The following is a 22,434-nucleotide window of genomic DNA, read 5'->3' as shown; positions in this document are numbered from 1 at the left end:
GATAGTTGTTGGATCACTAGAAGAATCAAGGCCTAAGTAACAAATTGGCACTCTTAACAGTTCAAAAATTTATAGCAGATAGCCTATTGTTGGAGGGATTTAATTGGAACAATAGCTTGTCCTCGACGAATTTACCAAATGGATTATCGTTCATTAAAAGAAGGCCAAATGATTTCCGGTAAATCTGTATCATTTGGCAGATTTTCTTCATGCGGCTCAGGTAGAAATGCTCATGAGTACAGAAAGTGACGGATACTATAGTTTTTTCGATAGAAGACAGCTGCTTGAGTTTGCATTAAATTAATATTACACATAAGATTAATTATTATCTCGTTGATTCGCATCAGCAGTTCCCAATGGGCGTTATTGTATAAATGATTCTATCAGGTTCAGGAATGGATCCCCCAAGTTCAAGCCCTTTCTCCCGTGAAAGCATCGATCTGATCTATCTATGGAAGACTCGCTCGTCCACTACGTTGTCTTCTTCCTCTTCCTGTACTTTCTTACCAAAAGGTTGCTAAAAAATAAAGGACTCCCACCAAGCCCTGCTCTGTCCCTTCCTATCATAGGCCATCTCCATCTCATCAGAAAACCACTCCATAGCACCCTTGCCAAGCTATCCAAGCAACACGGTCCTATACTCTTCATTCAGTTCGGATCTCGTCCTGTCCTTGTCGTGTCTTCTCCTTCTGCTGCAGAAGAATGTTTCACCAAAAATGATGTCGTATTTGCAAACCGCCCTCGTTTGCTTACTGGGAAACACCTTGGTTACGATTATACTACACTTCCCTGGGCCCCATATGGCGATCACTGGAGAAACTTGAGGCGTGTGGCCTCTATAGAACTCTTGTCATCTAATCGCGTGCAAAAGTATTTTTGGATACGTATGGATGAAGTCAAGTTTTTAATTCTCAGGTTATATAGGAGTTCAAAGGGCGGTGAGTTTCAGGTTGTGGAGATGAAATCAATATTTTTTGAGTTAACTCTTAATGTTTTGATGAGGATGATTGCTGGGAAAAGGTATTATGGAGAAGGAGAGGAAATATTGGAGGAAGAAAGAAATTTCAAAGAAATGGTGACAGAGACTTTTGAATTGAGTGGAGCCACAAATTTTGGAGATTTTCTTCCCGTTTTAAAGTGGGTTGGATTGAGTAAAATTGAGAAGAAGCTGGCAAAATTAAAGAGGAAGAGGGACGGATTCATGCAAAATTTGATTGAAGAACGCAGAAAATTGATAAGTGATTCATGTTCTGAACAAAACAGCAAGACAATGGTTGATGTTCTATTATCTTTGCAAGAAACCGATCCTGAATATTATACGGATGATATCATCCGAGGCATGATGCAAGTAAGCTCTCCCTTCTTTTCATCTATCCGTTTGAACTATAATTCTCCCTTGTAAAACCCAGGTTCATGTCTCCTGTAATTTTTGTTCTGTACCTTGAAGAAGATTCATTTACCTTTTTTCTTTTATCTTTTATCTAGGTACTGTTATCAGCTGGAACTGATACGTCAGCTGGGACCATGGAATGGGCGTTATCACTTTTGCTAAACAATCCAAAAACCCTTGTAAAAGCCCGGGAAGAAATAGACGTGGAGGTTGGGCAAAGCAGGCTAATCGAGGAATCAGATCTTGGCAAACTCCCATACTTCCATGCCATCACAAACGAGACATTTAGGATGTACCCAGCTGGCCCACTTTTGGCACCGCACGAGTCATCCGAGGAATGCACCGTGGGGGGTTTCTCTATTCCCCGTGGCACAATGCTGTTGGTAAAAATTTGGGCCATGCAGAACGATCCTGGATTATGGGAGAAGCCCACTGAATTTAAACACGATAGGTTCCTAGGACCAGAGGCGGTAAAGAATGGGTTCACGTTTTTGCCATTTGGGACAGGCAGGAGGAGGTGTCCAGGGGAGAACTTGGCAATGGGTTTGATTCCATTGGCATTGGGGTCTCTGATTCAGTTCTTTGAGTGGGAGAGAATCAGTGAGGAGAATGAGATGGTGGATATGAGTGAAGGGAATGGGCTCACCATGCCCAAGGCTCAGCCCTTGGTTGCTAAGTGTAGGCCGCGGCCAGTCATGATAAACTTCCTGACTCAACTTTAAGTAACTTATTATTTTTGAGTCCATGGATGTTACTTCTTGTATCATTTCAATTTGTGCAATTATCAATAGGTTTACATGCTTACTTTTAACTCCTAGGAAATTTTAGTTACGACATCAAAAATAAAATATATTAGCTAAACTAGAATAGGTGATATAAGCAATAACATAAATAAATAATAGAGTCAATAAAAATATATCAGCCAAACTAGAATCGTTGATATATACAATAACATAAATAAATAATAGAGTCAATAAAAATATATCAGCCAAACTAGAATCGTTGATATATACAATAAAATAAATAAATAATAGTCAATAAAAATATATCAGCCAAAATAAATAATAAATAATAGACTTTTTAACAATTGATGAATTGGTGATGCATCCATCAACAATAGTCTTCCAATGGTGTTAATATCCGCAAAAGTAAGAATTGATTTGCTTGTTCATGATAAGTCAGGCGTTCGTGGTGTTTATCCAATTTCCAAGATCAACATCGAGATTCAATATTCAATGTATATATTATATATATATATTTAATTAGTAGAGCATAGAAATGTAAGTGTCCACTTTACTTAAGCAATATTTAATTTCATAACGAAATAAGAAAGTTACTGATTGAAGATTAATTCAAATCTATACACCGCTCGATAAAATATTGTTGAAAGAAGATGGTGAGTCGTGACGGCCATTTAGAGAAACAATAGATCTACTCTTTTATGTGGACATAGATGATTATTAAAGGAAAATGTGATCATCCAAGGGGCTACCTAATTCTTCTGAAAATGTTTAAATCTAAATCACCATACCTTTTTCACAATATGCTATTACCATTTTTAATTCTTTGTAGTTTTCTTGCAACAAGAAAAGTGGTAACTCTGTAAAACAATTTTATGGCCTTGGGCAAGCCTGAACGTTCCTGCCAATTTCCATATTCCACTGTGATAAGATTCGTTTCAATTACAGTGTTCGTAATTATCGCTCCCACTCAACAAATCATTATAAAATGTGTAGATTCGATGCCATATTTTTCAAGACAAGATAAAAAAACTTACTGAAAAAACAGTCAACGAAACAGAGCATAGACATTAGAGAACAAAGCATCTCTACCAATGCTCCCATGGGCATCAGCTGGTATCTCTACCTTCTGTTTTTGGCCTTGTATGTTTTCACAAAACACTTCCTGAACAAAACCCAAAATTTCCCACCAAGTCCTTTTCCTTGTCTACCCATCATTGGCCACTTCTACCTTCTGAAAAAGACCTTGCACAGAACTCTGTCTCAAATTTCAAACAGAAATGGAGACATAGTACTCCTCCAATTCGGATCCCGTCCAGTTCTTGTGGTCTCATCCCCGTCTGCTGCCGAAGAATGCTTTGCAAGAAACGACATCATTTTCGCCAACCGCCCTGGCTTGCTTATAGGAAAACACTTAGGTTACAACCACACTAGCCTAGTGTCACAGACACTAGCCTAGTGTCACAGACTAAGCTTTCTCTCAACAAGCAACAGATCGTGCAGTACTTGAATAGACGCTTTCACCAAGTCTGCCTTCAACAGTTCGATATCTGAACAAATAACCATAAGTCATGGTTAGTCCCAAGCATTCACAATAAGGCACATTATATTGAGATCAATCTCAAGCACACACAAGAAGGCACATTCACATCGAAAAAAAAGAAAAACACATCCAGGTAACATTCGAGACATTCAATCGGGGTGAATTTTATTATAATCGAGAATCATACATCGAGACTTTCCACCATCACCAGGGCTAGGGGCAGCCCTTGGTGGATGGCCTAGGCCCACATAGCAACCGGTGAGACAGTCCAACAGTACGCTGCCGGTTCACCCCCTTAAAGAGCCTTAGAGATTTTAGAGTTATGCTACCACTAACCATTACAATGTTTGAAATGGGGACACTTTTCCCAGCACAAGAAATCTACCCGGCCATGGCCCTATACATAGGTGGCTCATGACAACCTAAGCCCCGATCATGGCCCTATACAAGGTTGGCTCGTGACATCCTCCCCCACCTATTCTATCGATGTCCTCGTCGACTTGCTGGCTTGAAATTCTTCAATCTTCTTTTTGAATCTCTGGAAGTCGTGTTCTCTTTCCCAGTTGGTTTCTTCTAGTCCTAATCATTCCCACTTCACTAAGTATTCTCGAACTAATTTTCGAGATATCTTGGTTTCCCTATCGGCTAGGATCTTTTCGACTCGACGCTCTGAGGGTGGTTTCATGGTGATGGTGACTCTGGTTGGCTCCCTTCGGCTAGCATCTGTATGATTTGCATGAAAAGGTTTCAGGTTGTTCACATGAAATACTAGGTGCACCTTCATCCACTTTGGTGGGTCAATTTTGTAAAAAGCATTCCCCACATTGGAAAGGATCTTCACTGGACCCTCATATTTGCGCACCAGTCTACGATCTCTTTTTCTCAAGAATTCGATTTGTTCAGGGACTAGTCGAACAAGAACCAAATCACCAACTTGGAATTGTTGAGCCCTGCAACCTTTGTCTGCCCATTTTTTCATTCGCTTCGATGCTTTCTCTAGGTAGGCTTGTGCAATCTCCGTGTTTTGTTTCCACTCCTTGCTGAGATTGAAGGCTCTCGAATTCTTTCCTCCATATTGTTCCAAAGAAGTGTGGGGTAGCCTTGATAATTACCCGGTGACCACCTTAAATGGGCTCTTGTTGGTGGAAGAGCTTTTGTTGAAATTAAAGCAGAGTTGAGCAACGTCTAATAATGAAGGCCAGTTCTTCTGATTGGCTTGAACAAAGTGCCTTAAATATTCCTCCAGTAATCCATTGAACCGTTCATTTAATCGTCGATTTGAGGGTGGTAGCTTGAGGAGATATTGAGTTGGGACTCTAATATCTTGAAAAGTTCTCTCCAAAAGGATCCCGTGAATCTCGGATTTCTATCGCTGATAATGTTTTGAGGGAGGCCCCAGTATTTGATCACATGTTTAAACAATAGTCGAGCTGTATCTTTCGCTGTATAATACTTGTGAGCGAGAATGAATGTGGTGTACTTAGAGAACCAATCAATCACCACCAAAATAGCTCCAAGATCACCAACCTTGGGTAGGCTCGAAATGAAATCGAGAGAGATACTTTCCCATGGCCTGGCAGGTACCGATAGTGGTTCAAGCATGCCTGTAAGTTTTTTCTTTTCAACTTTGTCTTGTTGGCAAATGAGGTAAGTCTTTGTATAGTCCATCACATTTTATCGCATGTGAGGCCAATAGTATCCCTGTTTCAATAATGCCAAAGTGCGTTGCCAGCCCGGATGTTCAGCCCATGGTGTGTCATGATATTCCTTCATCAGCATTTGTCTCAGACTTCTTACTCTTGGCACAAACAATCGAGGCCCCTTCGTCCACAAGACCTCATTTTCTTACCAAAAGCACTTGGACTTCCCCTCTTCCACTAGCTTCAGAATGGCACTGACCTGTGGGTCCTTCCCTAAATGATCGCCAATCAACTTACGAATGTCTGTCGTGGCTCTGCTAGTCGTCATTGAGGCAATTCTTCTAAGGGCCACTAACTTTGTTCGCCTGTTCAATGCATTGGCCACTTGATTGATTTTTCCAATGGTGTGCTCAAAATAAAAGTCGAACTCCGTTAAAAATTCTTGCCATTTAGCTTGTTTCGCTGTAAGCCTTGGTTGGGTGAAGAAGTGGCTAACGATCGCATTGTCTGTTTTCACGATAAAGTGTGAACCCAACAAATAATGTCGCCAAACCCTCAAGCAATGAACTACTGCCATGAGCTCTTTTTTTGGGTCGTATATTTTCTTTCAGCTTCGCTTAGCTTATTACTTTCAAATGCTATCGGATGATGTTGTTGTAAAAGCACTCATTCAATAGCGAAATCAGATGCATCCGTCTGAACTTCGAAAGGCTTTTCAATGTCAGGGAAAGCTAAGATGGGATCCTTCATAATAGCATTCTTTAATCCCTCAAAGGCCTCTTGGCACTCACTCGTTCAACATCATTTATGCTCCTTCTTCAATAGCTCCGTGAGGACCGTGGTCTTGCGAGAGTACCCTTCCTTAAACCTTCTATAATAGTTGGCTAGTCTAAAAAATGAACGGAGTTCACTAACATTCTTTGGTGTTATCCACTCCTTGATGGTCTTAACCTTTTTCATGTCTATTCGAATGTGGCCACGTTCGACAATGTGACCGAAAAAATGGATTTGGGTATGAATAAATGCATACTTTTCCCTTTTCACGTACAACTAGTGGTCCTGTAACCTTCGAAGCACTTGATGCTGGTGTTCTTGATGTTCTTCCAGAGTGGAGCTATATACCACTATGTCATCTAAATAGATGACTACAAATTTGTCTAAGTAGTCATGAAACACCTGATTCATCAATGTACAAAATGTGGCAGGAGCATTGGTCAGTCCAAAGGGCATAATAAGAAATTCAAATGCACCATACCGTGTTACACAAGTGGTCTTTGGCTTATCTCCCTCGATGATTCTGACCTGATGGTAGCTAGATCTCAAGTCCAATTTGGAAAAGTACTTGGCCTGGCTCAATTGATCAAACAAATCTGCTATAAGAGGGATGAGATATTTATTTCTGACGATGACTTTGTTCAGGGCCCTGTAGTCAACACATAATCGTAAACTCCCATCATGCTTCTTCTAAAATAGCATTGGCACTCTGAAAGGAGCCTTTGATGGTCTAATGAACTCGACTTGTAGAAGCTCATCTAGTTGTTTCCTTAGTTTGGCCAACTCTGGCAGGGCCATACGGTAAAGAGCTCTAGCAGGGGGTTTCGCTCTTGGAAGGAGCTCAATTTCATGATCCACTGCTCGTCGAGGGGGTAGAATCTTAGGCAATATCTTTGGTATCACCTCTTCGAATTCTTCTAATACCTTTTTCACGCTATCGGGTATCGGTTCCACTTCTGACCCTTCTTTGTAGATTGACATGGCCACAAATGAGGGTTTTCCTCTTTTTACCCTTTTTTTGAATTGTAAAGTTGAAATCATTTTCTTTCCACTCTTTGGTAAGATATTGGCCGACACCACGCATAGGTGTTCCTCTAAGAACAACAAACAGCTAGCGACGGGGATAGGGATCATTTGAGCCAACATCATGAAGTTCAATCCGAAGATGACATCAAAGTCATCCATGGAGGAAACTGTAAAGTCTACCTTCCCTTTCTATGGCCTCAATTTAGTTGTCACACTCTTGGAGCTTTCACTGATCGTAAAGGCTGGTGAATTGATCACCTTCATTCGTCTATAATCTTTACTAACTTGAAGACCACACCTTTTTACTTCTTCTGGTGTGATGAAGGTATCGGTTGCACCCGTATCTACCATGACCTTGATGGCCTTCTCATTGATCGTTAAGTTTATATACATCAGACCTCTACTTTATTCTTTCTTTATTGTGTTCAGTTGGGTGTGGAAGGCATTAAGGAACCTTATTGAACCCATCATGATCGGTTCCTCTTCAACTTCTTCAACGCTCTCTGGTGCTTTTGCGGACTCTTAAGACGAGGTCCTTAAGACATTAAAGGCTCCTCTGTGTGAGCATTCGACCACCCGATAGGGTCCCTTGCAAAGAAAGCAAGCTAGCGATTACCTAGGCTTAAAAATCACTGCGTTGCTTGTCTTGGGTTGGGTACTATCTCGACCAAAGGACCTCCTGTCTGATCCCCCACTGAAAGGCTGGTCCAACCTAGTCATCTTTCTCCCACTCTCAAAATTGAAGCTATTGCCAGCTGATGGAGGATTTTTTCATTTTGATAAGCCATCATTATAATCGCAGAGACGTTCAGCTGCAGCCATGACCGTGGCCATGTCTTGCACTTTTTATCTTTGTAGTTCTGTCCTGGCCCAAGGCTTGAGGCCCTCAAAAAAATAAAACAACTTATCTTTTTTGGACATGTCTCGAATATCCAACATCAGGGTAGAAAAGCTCTTTACAAACTCTCACACTGTTCCCGTTTGCACCAACTCTCGAAGCCTCTTTCGAGCCATATACTCCATATTATCAGGGAAAAATTGATTTTTCAGTTTTCATTTCAGGTCCGTCCAAGTCTTAATCGGACACTCGTCATTGAAAAACTTGGAGTGCCACCATAGCTTGGCATCTTTTGCGAGGTACATCGACGCCATTGCTACCTTGTCTTCCTCTGAATCTGTGTGTACAGCTCGAAAGTACTGTTTCATGTCAAATAAGAAATTTTCAAGCTCCTTAGCATCCCTTGCCCCCTCATAGCATCGAGGCTCCAGCACCTTGGGCCTTTTCTCTCATTCCGTTGAGCTCGAATCTGATCTGGCCACAGCCATTTGTAAGATGCTCACCTGTGCTCTGAGCTCCTCAAACTCCTTTTGGAGAATATTCAAGGCATCTCTAGCTTCCTCGCTCACGTTGTGGAGAGTATCGGATAATTCTCGTTGGGTTGTCTCGATCTTTAGTCACCATGTGAGTTTTCATTACGGCCACCGCGGCCTCAAGTTCCTCAATTCTCTGTTGGTAATTGGGTCCACCACTTGTGGCCATCACCTCCATTTCCTAACACTTCTCAACCGTGCTCTGATACCACGTGTCACGGACTAAGCTTTTTCTCAACAAGCAATAGATCGTGCGGCACTTAAATGGACGCTTCCACTCAAGTCAGCCTTCAACAGTTCGATATCTGAACAAATAACCATAAGCCATGGTTAGTCCCAATCATTCACAATAAGGCATATTATATCGAGATTAATCTCAAGCACACACAAGAAGGCACATTCACATCGAGAAAAAAGAAAAACACATCGAGGCAACATTCGATACATTCAATCGGGGTGAATTTTATTATAATCGAGAATCATACATCAGGACTTTCCACTATCACCAGGGCCAAGAGGCAGCCCTTAGTGAATGGCCTAGGCCCGCATAGCAACCGGTGAGACAGCTTAACAGTATGCTGTCGGCTCACCTCCTAAAGAGCCTTAGAGATTTTAGAGCTATGCTACCACTAACCATTACAATGTTTGAAATGGAGACACTTTTCCTAACACAAGAGATCTATCCGATCATGACCCTATACATGGGTGGCTCATGACAACTTAAGCCTCGATCATGGTGGCTCATGACACCTAGCTTGGGCCTCATACGGAGAAAATTGGCGAAACCTTAGAGGAATCGCATCTATTGAGATTTTATCAGCTACCCGCCTCCAGATGTTGGCTAGCATACGCAACGATGAGGTGAAGTCATTGATTCGCAAGTTCTTGGATCATCAAAACCAGTCTGTTGAAATGAGAACAGCGTTCTTTGAGTTAACTCTCAATGTGATGATGGGGATGTTAGCAGGAAAAAGGTACTATGGAGAGAACTTGGAGGATGTGGAGGAAGCTAGACGGTTTGGAGAGATACATGTGGAGACATTCAAGCTAATTGCCAAAATAAATATTGGAGACTTTTTGCCTTGGGTCAAGTCTATAGATTTTGAAAAGAAGTTGATAGAGTGTCGAAACAAGAGAGACAAGTTCATGCAGGATTTGATAGAACAACAAAGAAGAAGAATGATGAATAATTGTGATGCAACAAGGAAAAAGACAATGATTGAGGTTTTTTTATCGCTGCAAGAGTCAGAACCTGAGTATTACTCGGATCAGATTATTAGAGCCCTCGTACTAGTAAGATCTAAATTCTCTTCCCTGTTTTCATATTTGCTGGGGATAATTTGAAAAGCAAGTACCTATAGTTTGCATGATACTATTAATCTGCCAAATGTGTAGTTTCTTGACCAATTTGCCTCATATACAGGAATATAATTAGTAATTAGTAAATATTATCTATATATTGAACTCTAGACTAATTAATTTAAAACCTACTGAAAGTTCATATATTGATTTTTGCTTTTTCTCTAATGATGATGGAAGATTTGGATGAGATATTCTCCCCCAAAGAATAAACATAGAGACAGGAAGCTGCTAACCAAAACCATATAAAATATACTTCCTCTTTAAAAGAATTTGAGGCTTGGTAGTTGGTAGTAAGAGCCCCTTAAGCTGACTCCCCAGATCCCATTTCCAGTCCCTGCTTTCTCCAAGAGGGCTACGTTCTATATGACTTATAACAAAAAAATTTATAATTATATCTTAAAGGAAAAGGATTCAAACTTTGACATTTTTTAAAACAAAATTGTGGTTACCATTTAAATTATGCCCCAATCAGAAGTTAGAAAATCTTGATCAAGCACAACCCTTATCGATGCCTTATAATTTACCAATACTATGATTTCCATAGGCTCTACTGTTATCAGGAATAAATATTACTGTTTAAACGATGCCTCAATCAGAAGTTTCAATAATCTTGATTAAACACTACCTTTGTTAATGTCTTTCGTATGATTAACTAATACGAGGATTTTCGTAGGTTCTGTTGTTGGCAGGAACAGATACTACAGTCAATGCAATGGAGTGGGCATTTTCACTTTTGCTTAACCACCCTGAAGTACTTAAAAAGGCTAAAGCGGAAATAGATAATAGAGTGGGATATCACCGTCTAATTGATGAGTCCGACCTAGCCCAACTTCCTTACCTCCATTGCATCATCAATGAAACATTGCGCATGTACCCATCGGCGCCGCTACTACTACCCCATGAATCATCCAATGAGTGCTTGCTAGGGGGTTTTCATATTCCACGTGGCACGACCCTATTAGTGAATATGTGGGCCATACAAAATGATCCTAAGATTTGGGTGGATCCGACAAGATTCTTTCCAGAGAGGTTTGAAGGGCTAGAGGGCACGAGAGATGGTTTTAGGTTGATGCCATTTGGGTCAGGAAGAAGGGGGTGTCCTGGAGAAAACCTGGGACTAAGAATGGTTGGATTAACATTGGGGTCATTGATTCAGTGCTTTGAGTGGTCTAGGATTGGTAAGGAGCTGGTGAACATGAGGGAAGGAGCAGGCTTCACCATGCGCAAGGCTCAGCCACTGGAAGCTAAATGCACGCCATGCCCAACCATGCTACATTTCTCAAACTTGATCCGAGTTGGCCACTTGACCCTAAGATGAAATAAGCCCAGACATGTTGATTGTCAAAATACACATTGCTTTCAGCTGTAATTTTCGATTTTGAAATACTACTGATAGAAAACCAGGAAAATGTCAACTATTTTTAGCACTTTCTTCCAATTTTTAGTTTTCACATAATGCAAAACATGTCTATAGAAGGAATAGGGAATCAATTGACAACAATGAAAAAGAAGAATGAATGCGTAGCACTCGTGTAACCTTTTTCGATTTATATCAGTGGCTATGGTTTGATATGCGGATGCTACAGCACTGGACTGTAAAGTGAGCACATATACTTCTGTCTTCTGTAACACTTTATTTTTATAGGCCGGTAGAGTTTCGACGTACTATTTTCATTAAAATTTATTTGAATAAGTGATAAAATTGATTTTTTATAAAATTTAAAATAATAATAATTATTATTATAATTGTAATTGAAGAAAAATTTATATTAAATAAATTTTATTATAATCATATTTAAATTTAATTGATAATATAATTAACTTAATTGTATCATATTAAAAATATAATAAAATTCAAACCCCTAATTAGTCTCAACTTTAACATGAACTGGACAAAAAATTTATATTAATTCATAGCAACAATCATTGAATGGAAGAGAGTCGTTTGAAATAGTAAAACTAGTACACAGTACTAAATTTACAAGAAGAAGAATGTACAGAACACATTAAAAAGAAAGGCAAAGGATGTTCTTGGCTACCTTAAATTTTCTAGTAGCTGACATTTTTGTCAAACAGTTTCAATGTACTTAGAACAATGCTGAATCTGTCTCCATGGAAGCTTTGGCTTTGGTTCACTGTAGTGACCGTCATTCCATGTGGTTTCCACACGCTTCTTTCTTCTGTCCCATATCATATAAGTAACACTCCCACTTTAGAAAATGACCACACAACTTGATAAATCCACTTTTCCTTTATGGGACCAGCAAAGTGGGTACTAGTACTAAATTACAAATATTTTTTAATTTTTATTCTCAAAAACAAATATATTTCTATTTTAATTTAAAAGAATTAAATACTACAGCCTAATTTTTTATATACTTCCTTGGTCGTCATTAGCATTAACTAAATAGAAAATTATTAGTTTTTGAATAAATAAAAAAATATTATAGTATTGGAATAAAAAAATTATTTGCGTTAAATTTTAAAATTTAAATTTATTAAATATAATTTTTTTAAAAAATAATTAATTGAAAATTTTAAATTAATATCATTATAATATATTGTATTTTACTTAAAATCGAGAATTGTGAGTAATAATAAATGAATCAAAAGCTTTAAATAAAAAAAAAAGGACAAAATTTAAGTTGAGTGAAAATTATTTTAGTAAAATTTGGGAAAATTTTAAATTAAAAAATAATACTTAAATAAACACACTAACATATAAAAGTGGTTTTTTAGTTCTATCTGACGTGTCGCTGTCTTAATGGTGGAAACCACCTATTGCAACTTTTACATGTTATAATCTGTAACCCTTCTCTGTATCTGAAGAAAAGAAACCGACATAAATTCTACTCCTAACGACGCTCGACGGCGGAGCTATCCTCCCAACGGAACCGTATCGGCGGCAGCTAAACAAACAAACAGAATATTCCTCCTCGGACGATGAGTTCCCAAATCCGAGAGGAGGAGTCATCGAAAGAAGAAGCGGGCAAAGACACCGCGGAGGTATCCGAATTCAAACGCCTCTTACCATCCCAATCTCCTTCCCCGTCGTCGACCGATGATGAAAACGAGGTCGCATTCGAATCCAGAGAGAAAATCGTGATCGTCGACGTGGAAACACCAGAATCCATCGAAAACGTCGATTATGTCCCTCCGTTTTCCTGGAAGAAGCTCTGGTTGTTTACGGGACCGGGTTTTCTAATGAGTATAGCGTTTTTAGATCCGGGGAATTTGGAAGGGGATCTCCAGGCTGGGGCAATTGCGGGTTACTCTTTGCTTTGGTTGTTGATGTGGGCCACCATCACGGGCTTGCTGATTCAGTTGTTATCGGCTCGGCTCGGGGTGGCTACTGGCCGGCATCTAGCGGAGCTCTGCCGGGAGGAGTATCCGACTTGGGCTCGTTTTATGCTGTGGTTCATGGCGGAATTGGCGCTTGTTGGAGCTGATATCCAGGAGGTTATTGGGAGTGCTATAGCTATCCAAATTTTGAGTAATGGAGCTTTGCCGCTATGGGCTGGGGTTTTGATTACAGCATTGGATTGGTAAAAGTCCTTAATTTGTTGAATTTATTGTTCTTTTTTACTTGAATTTTGGATCGATTCCCAAGTTTCGATTTTTTTCTTTATCTGGGTGATATTTTTGATTTGTTTGAATTTAAATTTTGAGGCCTTTTGCGTTTCTGGGTGTTAACTGGTGAAGATCAAGTCAGATTCTATTATTTTAAATCGAAAATTGATGTTTTTTTTTCCACCTCTAACAAGTGTTTTATCCTCTCTTTGTTTACAGTTTTATCTTTTTGTTCCTGGAGAATTATGGAGTCAGGAAACTAGAAGCTGTTTTTGCTGTTTTAATTGCGACTATGGCTTTATCATTTGCTTGGATGTTTGGTGATACAAAACCCAGTGGAAAAGAAGTACTAATTGGTATTTTTTTAAATGATAATCATTTTGCATGAAGTGAATATTTCATTTTTTTAGTATGATTTTATTTTTGCGATTGTTGTAGGTATTTTGATTCCTCGACTTAGCTCAAAAACAATTCGGCAAGCTGTTGGGGTTGTGGGCTGTGTCATAATGCCTCATAACGTATTCTTGCATTCTGCTTTGGTACAATCAAGAAAGATAGATCCCAAGAAGAGAGGCCGGGTTCAAGAGGCACTAAACTACTACTCAATCGAGTCATCTGTCGCGCTTCTGGTTTCCTTCATGATCAATTTGTTTGTGACAACTGTCTTTGCCAAGGGATTCTATGGTACAAAACAAGCAAATAACTTAGGACTAGTTAACGCAGGGCGGTATCTTGAGGAGAAGTATGGTGGAGGACTCTTTCCAATTCTCTATATATGGGGTATTGGGTTGCTAGCAGCTGGACAAAGTAGTACAATAACTGGCACATATGCTGGGCAGTTTATAATGGGAGGTTTTCTGAACCTTCGTCTGAAGAAGTGGTTGAGGGCATTGGTTACACGGAGCTTTGCAATTGTGCCAACTATTATTGTAGCTCTTGTGTTTAACACGTCTGAAGCCTCGTTGGATATTTTGAATGAATGGCTTAATGTACTTCAGTCAATACAGATTCCGTTTGCACTCATCCCACTTCTAACCTTTGCCTCCAAGGAGCAGGTTATGGGGGTCTTTAGGATTAGTCCTATTCTTGAGGTAAGCTTTTTTGTTTCAGTTGTCTTTTATTTTATCTGTAATTGCTTCACATGAGTGACTATTGGTAGTTTACTGCAGCCTGCATGTTGTAATAACTGAAGCATCTGCAGTTGTCATGTTTGAAATCAATACGGAGTCATTTTGTGTATATTATTATGAACTTTCATGTTGTTTCAAACATTTTAATTGCAAAGAGAACAGGATAAGAAACATAGTCAACTGCCACAAGTTTCTATTGCTATCACCATAACAGCTTGCTTCACTTTTATCCCTCTCCTCATCTTCTAGGTTTTTTATCATTTAAACATAGTAACTTGAATTGGTTTTTTATCCTGGAAACCAACATTTTATCAAGTTTTTTATACTAGTAATGCAAAACTTGCAATCAATTGACCCATATAATATGTCCTGTCACTGATATTCCTTATGATTTACTCATCCGTAGGCTCATTGCTCTCATTTTGTCATCAATGATACTCTCTAGGCCTATTCAGTGAAAATGAATGAAACTGTGCTGATATATGTTATGCTTGCTTTCCTGTGTAGAAAGCGTATGAAATGGAGTGATCATGACATTTTTTGGAGGCTAATCCCAAATTACCTTAGGGCTATGTTATGATCTCATGCTGTTCAGAAGTTGACATTTTCATTGCTATTGGTTTGGTTATTCTATATAGATGTCCATTCATTTGCAAAATATGTTGTAGTACCAAAATTTTGAGGATTGTTTCCAAGTTTGGTAGTCTTAGGGGGTAGACAAAGACACCAATTAGTTCCGGTGAGACTTTATAACCCTCAAATCAAATGAGATTTCACTTAAAATTACATGCTTTTGAAAGGGTGTTATTAAAGAGCGTGAAGTTCACTCTATAGTGCCATTAGGATCCATTAAATTTCCTACACAATTTTTTTTGAGAGGGCATTTGACTCTAGTGGGAGTCATTGTCTTTTGACCTTGTGTGGTATTTGGTAACCGGAAATACAGCTGTGTATGAACCCATGGAGATACCTATGCAGCAATTTGATGCATACAGTTCGGTATTTGCTAATTTTTTAAATATATAGGAGTTATCCATACCTCCTGTTGTAATTCTTGATTATTCAGCCTTTCCTGCCAGTGAAGGCCTTTCTAGGAAAATAAAGCTTCAAATTTTATCTTTCAGCTTTATGCAAAATTCAAAAAATCTTAGCAAGCTTTCGATTTTTCGGAAAATGAAAATGGACTGGAACATTTTGTTTTTTGGTGTCTTCAGTTCACAAAGTTAGAATATGTAATTTAATTTATTAGTCCTTATCATCATTCTTTAATTTTACCATTCTTTTCAATTGTATATGCAACATACCAGTTGTCTTGAGCTATATCAACCATTATATATGCAACATACTAGTTACCATTCTTTTCATAGGCATTGGCTTGAGCTGCTGTGGTTGATATTAAAAGAATGAATGGTTTCATGTATGAATTATAAACATAGCTAAATTTGATGGTTTATGTTTTGTGTTATTTTTCAGAGACTGGCCTGGACTGTGGCTGCCCTGGTAATATTAATCAATGGGTATCTTTTACTGGACTTCTTTATTTCAGAAGTCAAGGGACTGCTGTTTGGACTATTGATCTGTATATGGGCAGCTGCATATATAGCATTCATTGTTTATCTTGTTTCACGTGGCAGTGCTCTTCCTTCAACTTGGTTCAGCATAGAACTATCCAAGAGATATTCTGTCATCGGAAGTTAAAAGAGTCAAGAAAATGCAGTCAGTGCTAGGAATAACCAATTCTCAGAATTATATAGCTGTCTTTTGTACACCAATAATCTTGAATATACATATCCAAACAATAGAAAGCAGCTGGTTCGAGATCTACAGCATTGCATGTCAGAGCTGCACAAAGTTATATTTTATCTCATCAATCATGTAAGGATAACCCTTTTTTTTTGTTTTTTGGATTCCCTTTCATTCCTGAAGATGGAGGAAACATTTTTACAACCTGCAGGCTGAACTACTTTCATTTGTAATAGGTTTTGTCTTGTCTAGTTCATAGTAAAGTTAGATGAAACTGCTTAGTTTTATATTCCTGAATATAACAGCATCCCATGTACCATAGTCAGACTGCCATTCTTGTTTCCCGGAAGGGACCATACGATACAACAAGAAATGAATCTTGCGATTCCCATGTTTGGAGTCTGAATCATACTCTCTTAATTCCAGAAGTTCATTTTCTGTTGTCTGTTCTTTTGTTGTTCATTAAACTGTAATCTATCTTCATTTTCCCCCGGTATGGCGAACTATAATACAAATATAACGATCACTTTTTCTGAAGAGTGTGCTAAGGACACTTATTAAGGTGCTATTTATAATATTCTACCATTAGACATTGTAGTTGAAAATGATCCGATGATTTCTCACCTATTGAGTGAATGTATTACATAATATAATAACATTAGCAAGTGCTTTTAGAGCGTTGTTGACAATTTTGGTAAGTTTGGTATCTCATTAACGTGTTGGAAAATCTATCAAACTTCTGCATTTACGTTTAGGTTGAATGCTAAGATGCTAGAAATTTCATGGAAGTGGCCAGGCACTTGTTAGTAAAGGTCATTCTGTGGCATTGCTTGGGAAAAATAATATTCTCTTTCCATTATGGGGGATTGATATTGCTATGTCAAAAAAAAAAAAAAGAAGAAAGAAGGGAGTAATATGAAAGTACATCCAGTTTAAAAAGAAAATAAAGAGTGGAAAATTATCTAATGCACTCTAATGACAATTTTTAAATTTCATTCTCGTTAGGATATATTCAAAAAAGTTTAATAAATTAATATACTCATAAATAATGAAAACACATGATAACATTTTAATCTTATGAAATTTAAATTATACTTGTATAATCTAAAATACTAATCCAAATTAAAATTTCTTTATTTGGCTAAAAAAATTCTTAATTATTTCATCTCTATTTTGCTTATCTTTTCATTTTTATCATGTATATATATGCATGTATATGTGTAATCATTTAGGATAATCACAAGTAATAATGAATTTTTATATTGAAATTGGAGATAACAATTGTGGTTATTTGAATTTAAATCCAAACTTTATAATATATCATAATTCTTTTATTTAATTATTCGATCAAAAAGTTATTTGAGTAATGAATTATATAGCAACCGCATTGAAAGCTCTTTTGAATTGCACCATAATTAAAGTCAAACTGGAAATTACTTCTAACGCGGTTTTAACAGGATTTACTAGATGATTTGCAGGAATATGAGTAGGAAAATTCAGGCAATCTTTGCTATTAAAACCATGTGTACTAACATTCCAAGGGGCGGAAAAGAACTAAATTGGGCATTTGTGTAAAAGAAAATTTTCCAAGGTTGTTTCAACTTATAGTAACAATAAAAGAAAAGGATCAGGCATTTTCCCAGTCATTTCAATACGGAACTCAACAACCACAAACAATTTAAACACATATTTTTTTCGTTAATTTATAAATCTAAAACAATTCTTAAATTCTCGTTAATAGAGTTAATGTAAATGGTTAAATTTTGAAATTTAAATGCAAAGCACCTCAATTCAAACCTTCATAATCTTTGTTAACAAGTGATTTGTAAATTTAAAAAATTCTCATGAAAACAAATCTATAAATCCACATATAATTTTGAAAATTGTGAAAACTTGGCTTCCTCTGCTCCTAATCTTATTTTGAATAAAAAAATATTTTTCTCAAAGCATAGATACCGTCCACGCGTGTGTAAATTTTGTGAACTGAATATCTAATGGTACTTTTTAAGGTTAATATAATAAAGTTTGTTATATATCAATATAATTTTTTAATGTTATAAATATTTTATTTTTAATTAATTTTATTGTATTTTATCATGTTATTAATTCAATTTATAAAATCTAAAAATGATGAAATAAGTTCTTTGAGGGAGAAAACAAAAAAGCCATAGAGTTGTTTAGCAATAGGTCAGCGATGGTGGCGTAGAGACCAGACCAGATAGACAGACGGACATACAACCGAGGAACACGGAAAACAAGGACCAACTTTCCATAAATTGCATGCAAAATTTTTTTTTCAGCAACAATTTTCTTGTTTCTTAAGTTAGCCTTATCTATCTCTACAGTTTCACTCTCCATCTATAACTCTTTCCCAGTCTCTTTCCAATTTTTAGATGTAAAAAACAAAAATAAAAAATTTGTTTCATATAACTTCTTGAATTACAAAATTTATCCGACTTTTATCTCCTTTTTTTCTTTTGGTTATAAACATTGTGCTTTCAAAACCAACCCAAAAACCCTTCTAAAACTCACTCTTTCTTTCTTTATCTTCCCTTCTAATTCTTTTTGGTTTTGATGGAGGCCGTGCAAGGAAGCCGTTCGTTCTTTCAAACGAAAACATTTGGGGCTCCAGTTTCACGGTCACCGGAAAGTTATCTACCTCTTTATCATAACCTAGAACCTGTATTTGCAGAAACTTCCGTACAATACAACCTTTTTGAAGAGAACCCTTTTGATCAAGCCCTAGAATCAGGCTTTTCTCGTCTCAATGTGTCAACGAAGAAGAACCAAGAGTTTCGCTATCCGAGTGTTGTTGGTGGTGAATTATTTGAGAGGTCCGGGTATGGGTTTGGTGGTGGGTTGGCGAGAACAGAACTAGAGAGAAACAATGTTGTTGTTGAGGGTCTGAATGTGGGTTTTGATGGGGTGATGAGGATGGGCCCAGATATTGATAGTTGGGATACTGTCATGTCTAGTTCGCATCAGCCGTCCAATTTAAATAGAAATTGGTATTTGTTTGATTCAAGAAGAAATGAACTTTTCAACGAATTCTCAATGTTACCCTCTTTCAATCCAAATGGATTGGCGGCTGCTGCTGCTGTTGCCGGTTGCTCAAGGGCTTCTTGTTCAAACAACAAGAATAATAACAATAATAATAATAATCAGACTAACAATTGTTTTAGGAGGCATCATTGGTTACAAGAGCCTTTGAATTTTTTGAGTCTAAGTGATTTGAGAGGTAGGTTTGTGTCCTTAGCAAAAGATCAATATAGTTGTAGGTTTTTACAAAGGGTTATTGGTGGAGCTTCAAAGGAGGAAATTGATATGATTTTCATGGAGATTATTCATCATGTTGGTGAGTTGATGTTGGACCCTTTTGCGAATTATGTTGTTCAAAAAGTTGTGGATGTTTGTAGTGAGGAACAGAGAAGTCAGATTCTTTTAATGGTTGTTAAGGATGGTTTTCAACTTGTTAACATTTGTCTCAATGTTCATGGGTATGTTTGGTTTGGTTTATTATCATTTTTTTTGTTTTTCTAAGAAAAAGTTTGTTTCCAATAACTTCTTCATTTTGGTGGCAGGACTCGTGCTGTACAGAAATTGTTGGAGAAACTTACTACTCAACAGCAAATCTCGTTAGTTATGTCAGCTCTAAGCCCTGGCGCTGTTGCATTGACCAAGGACATGAATGGTCATCATGTGATCCAGTACTGCTTGAAAAATTTCTCTTATGAAGATAATAAGGTAACATCCAAGAGTTAGGAGTAGTGGATCGGTTGCTATATTGATCTTGTTTCAATTTAATTGTTTCACTGTGCATTTGTTCGTCTTGCTTTTTAAATAGATATGTTCAGTCATTTGAATTAAATTGCAGAGGTTACTATGATAATTCATCTCTAAAAAATTATAACAACGAAATAGATGCATTAACTGCTGCTTCTCCTCCTCCTTTTGTTTTATACATTTGTTGATGTCGAACACAATTTGTGACCATTGATTTTCCCTGGCAGTATCTTCTGAATGAGGTGGCGGATAACTGTTATCAAATTGCAACAGACAAAAGTGGATGTTTTGCACTGCAGCAAAGTGTTGACCACTCTAAAGGAGAGGCAAGAGCGCTTCTAGTTCGAGAGATAATGGCAAATGCTCTACACCTAGCCGAAGATCAATATGGGTAAGTGGTTCTTTGAAACCTAATGTGATAGTTCCTGAAAAGTTAGTATGCTTGTGTGTGTGTGTTTATTGAAAAGGTCTTCCTTTGTTGCTTCATTTCCTTGCTTTGTTATGGAGCTTAATATATATTTTAGAAACTTGTAAACAATGAACTGCAATTTCTTAGAGCTTGATAAACTCCTGCATTTTGTGTTTCTTTTTTTTTTTTTTTCCTCTAGAAACTATGTGGTTCAACATATACTGGGACTGAAAGAGCCACAAATAACAGAAAGTCTTCTGAGACAGCTTGAAGGGAATTTTGCATCTCTTTCCTGGAATAGGTATGGAAGCAATGTTGTGGAGAAGTGCTTGGTGGAATCAGGAGAACAGCAGTCAACAAGAATTATAATGGAGTTGCTTAGTAGTCCCATCGTGTCAATGCTTCTTGTGGATCCTTTTGGAAACTATGTTATGCAAACAGCTTTGTCAGTGTCTAAGGTTAGATAATTATCACACTTCGCTGCTTCCATTTTCATATACGGTCCTTTGGTGCAATTGCAAAGGTGTTTATGCATGGTACATCTAGATATAAATGTCTTAATTACTACTTCACTAATCTATTGCACCTGGATACGGTTGGGTTAGGCACTCAGAAAGGTTTGGCCAGTGTGATTATAGGAGTAAATTCTTTCATTTAACTTTCTATAAAATTCGGTTTATATGAAAGGGACCTCTGTTTTGTCAGCTATTCAAAACAACTTTGGCCCGATTTTCTGCCAGGCCATATCAGCATTACTGCAACATGGAATGATTTACACAAGCTTAACTCTTAATAGCAACTTAGGCTCCAGCTTATTTTGGTTGTGATGCTTCTTTTAATTGCATGAGCAGGGATTTGTTTACCATGCTTTGCTGAATCTGGTGCGGGTAAACTCTCCAATGATGCGCAGCCATAATTATGGAAAATGGGTACTCGCCTGGTTGGACAAGAGAAAGCTGCTAAACATGTAAACTTACAAAATTACAAAGCATAACATGAAGAGATATCCTAATAAGAGATTTTCACTATAAATATCTCATTCATAAGGATAGAATTAGGATTTTGTGTGCCGAGTTTATAACTGATCTGATCAATCATTGTGTAGGATTATTGTTGGTGCTTGTTGTGTGTATTTATGTATTTTTTATTGGGATATTTGATAGCGGTGGCCATGGATACTCTGCAGTTGGATACAGACTAACATGAAAAGTTGAGGTATAATCATTCTTTAGGGGATTCGAAAATGGAATACACCATATTTGAGGTTTTTTTCGCTTGTGTTTTGTCCACACCATACTTCTAATCACTTCCTTTTATGCGGGCATTGATTTACTTGTATTATTTGAATTCTTTTTTTTTCCTCGTTCAAGTGGTTCTTGCAGCCTTCTAATGTATGCAATTATGCAGTTACAACACTGTTGTTGCTAGAGGTATTTATAATTCAGTTTTAATCGAATTAAATAATTGATCTGATTTAATTCATTTAATCGATCGGTTATCGAATTAATTTTGATCGGTTATCAAAAATTAATTTAAAAAAAAATTAATTTTTGATTAATTCGATTTAAAAATCAAATTAATCAAAATTTTAATTGAATATTATAAAATCTATATATAAAACTAAAAATATAAGAAATTGTTTATTTCATTTCAAGTTATGAGAATTTTTAATTTAATATTTTGATGTTTGAATATTTTTATTAGATAATTTTATTTAATTTGTTTCATATATAAAATAATAAAAATTTAAAATATAATTTAATTTAATATATTTTATTATTTGATTAATCCAAAAAATTAATTAAATTGATCAAATTAATTTTGATCTATTAATTTTTAAAATTAAATAATTTAATTTGATTAATAAAAATAAAATAACATAATTTGATTAATTTAATTTTTAATAATTCAATTCAGAATTAATTGAATAGACTAAATTCACATCCTAATTAT

General features: G+C 37.0%; 4 protein-coding genes and 1 pseudogene across 4 annotated transcripts; 4 read left to right on the top strand and 1 right to left on the bottom strand.

Annotated features, from left to right (window-relative positions):
• LOC111312569 (cytochrome P450 81Q32-like) lies at nucleotides 1-2,281 on the top strand. The gene is made up of 2 exons (XM_022912957.2): nucleotides 1-1,348; nucleotides 1,486-2,281. The coding sequence occupies exons 1-2, from the start codon at nucleotides 452-454 to the stop codon at nucleotides 2,110-2,112; spliced, it is 1,524 nt and encodes a 507-aa protein (XP_022768692.2). The 5' UTR covers nucleotides 1-451; the 3' UTR covers nucleotides 2,113-2,281.
• Nucleotides 2,282-3,886: 1,605 nt separating this feature from the next.
• Nucleotides 3,887-4,652, bottom strand: LOC149520577 (uncharacterized). Its single transcript, XM_089747676.1, has 2 exons — nucleotides 4,371-4,652; nucleotides 3,887-3,967 (listed from the first exon to the last, which is right to left on the bottom strand). The coding sequence occupies exons 1-2, from the start codon at nucleotides 4,650-4,652 to the stop codon at nucleotides 3,887-3,889; spliced, it is 363 nt and encodes a 120-aa protein (XP_089603802.1).
• A 4,666-nt stretch (nucleotides 4,653-9,318) lies between these two features.
• Nucleotides 9,319-11,164, top strand: LOC111310830 (cytochrome P450 81Q32 pseudogene; annotated as a pseudogene).
• A 1,510-nt stretch (nucleotides 11,165-12,674) lies between these two features.
• Nucleotides 12,675-16,734, top strand: NRAMP2 (NRAMP metal ion transporter 2). The gene is made up of 4 exons (XM_022912956.2): nucleotides 12,675-13,391; nucleotides 13,636-13,772; nucleotides 13,855-14,507; nucleotides 16,020-16,734. The coding sequence occupies exons 1-4, from the start codon at nucleotides 12,790-12,792 to the stop codon at nucleotides 16,242-16,244; spliced, it is 1,617 nt and encodes a 538-aa protein (XP_022768691.1). The 5' UTR covers nucleotides 12,675-12,789; the 3' UTR covers nucleotides 16,245-16,734.
• Nucleotides 16,735-18,725: 1,991 nt separating this feature from the next.
• Nucleotides 18,726-21,759, top strand: LOC111312567 (pumilio homolog 15-like). Its single transcript, XM_022912955.2, has 5 exons — nucleotides 18,726-19,786; nucleotides 19,871-20,033; nucleotides 20,300-20,463; nucleotides 20,681-20,939; nucleotides 21,333-21,759. The coding sequence occupies exons 1-5, from the start codon at nucleotides 18,864-18,866 to the stop codon at nucleotides 21,450-21,452; spliced, it is 1,629 nt and encodes a 542-aa protein (XP_022768690.2). The 5' UTR covers nucleotides 18,726-18,863; the 3' UTR covers nucleotides 21,453-21,759.
• Nucleotides 21,760-22,434: the final 675 nt, after the last annotated feature.

Source organism: Durio zibethinus, chromosome 1 (assembly GCF_047325235.1).
Source record: "Durio zibethinus cultivar Kanyao isolate XHJ-2024 chromosome 1, ASM4732523v1, whole genome shotgun sequence".
NCBI lineage: Eukaryota > Viridiplantae > Streptophyta > Magnoliopsida > Malvales > Malvaceae > Durio > Durio zibethinus.
The sequence above is the reverse complement of the archived record's forward strand: the minus strand, read 5'-3'. Positions and strand labels throughout refer to the sequence as shown.

Excerpts from the sequence above, each read along its gene's own strand:
- LOC111312569 (XM_022912957.2), top strand. The coding sequence starts at position 452 with ATGGAAGACTCGCTCGTCCACTACGTTGTCTTCTTCCTCTTCCTGTAC. Across the intron at positions 1,349-1,485 it reads TCATCCGAGGCATGATGCAA|GTACTGTTATCAGCTGGAAC; the intron begins GTAAGCTCTCCC and ends TCTTTTATCTAG.
- LOC149520577 (XM_089747676.1), bottom strand. The coding sequence starts at position 4,652 with ATGAAAAAATGGGCAGACAAAGGTTGCAGGGCTCAACAATTCCAAGTT. Across the intron at positions 3,968-4,370 it reads GCCGAAGGGAGCCAACCAGA|GGGGTGAACCGGCAGCGTAC; the intron begins GTCACCATCACC and ends AGGCTCTTTAAG.
- NRAMP2 (XM_022912956.2), top strand. The coding sequence starts at position 12,790 with ATGAGTTCCCAAATCCGAGAGGAGGAGTCATCGAAAGAAGAAGCGGGC. Across the intron at positions 13,773-13,854 it reads TGGAAAAGAAGTACTAATTG|GTATTTTGATTCCTCGACTT; the intron begins GTATTTTTTTAA and ends CGATTGTTGTAG. Across the intron at positions 14,508-16,019 it reads GGATTAGTCCTATTCTTGAG|AGACTGGCCTGGACTGTGGC; the intron begins GTAAGCTTTTTT and ends GTTATTTTTCAG.
- LOC111312567 (XM_022912955.2), top strand. The coding sequence starts at position 18,864 with ATGGAGGCCGTGCAAGGAAGCCGTTCGTTCTTTCAAACGAAAACATTT. Across the intron at positions 20,034-20,299 it reads TCTCTTATGAAGATAATAAG|TATCTTCTGAATGAGGTGGC; the intron begins GTAACATCCAAG and ends TTTCCCTGGCAG. Across the intron at positions 20,940-21,332 it reads CAGCTTTGTCAGTGTCTAAG|GGATTTGTTTACCATGCTTT; the intron begins GTTAGATAATTA and ends TTGCATGAGCAG.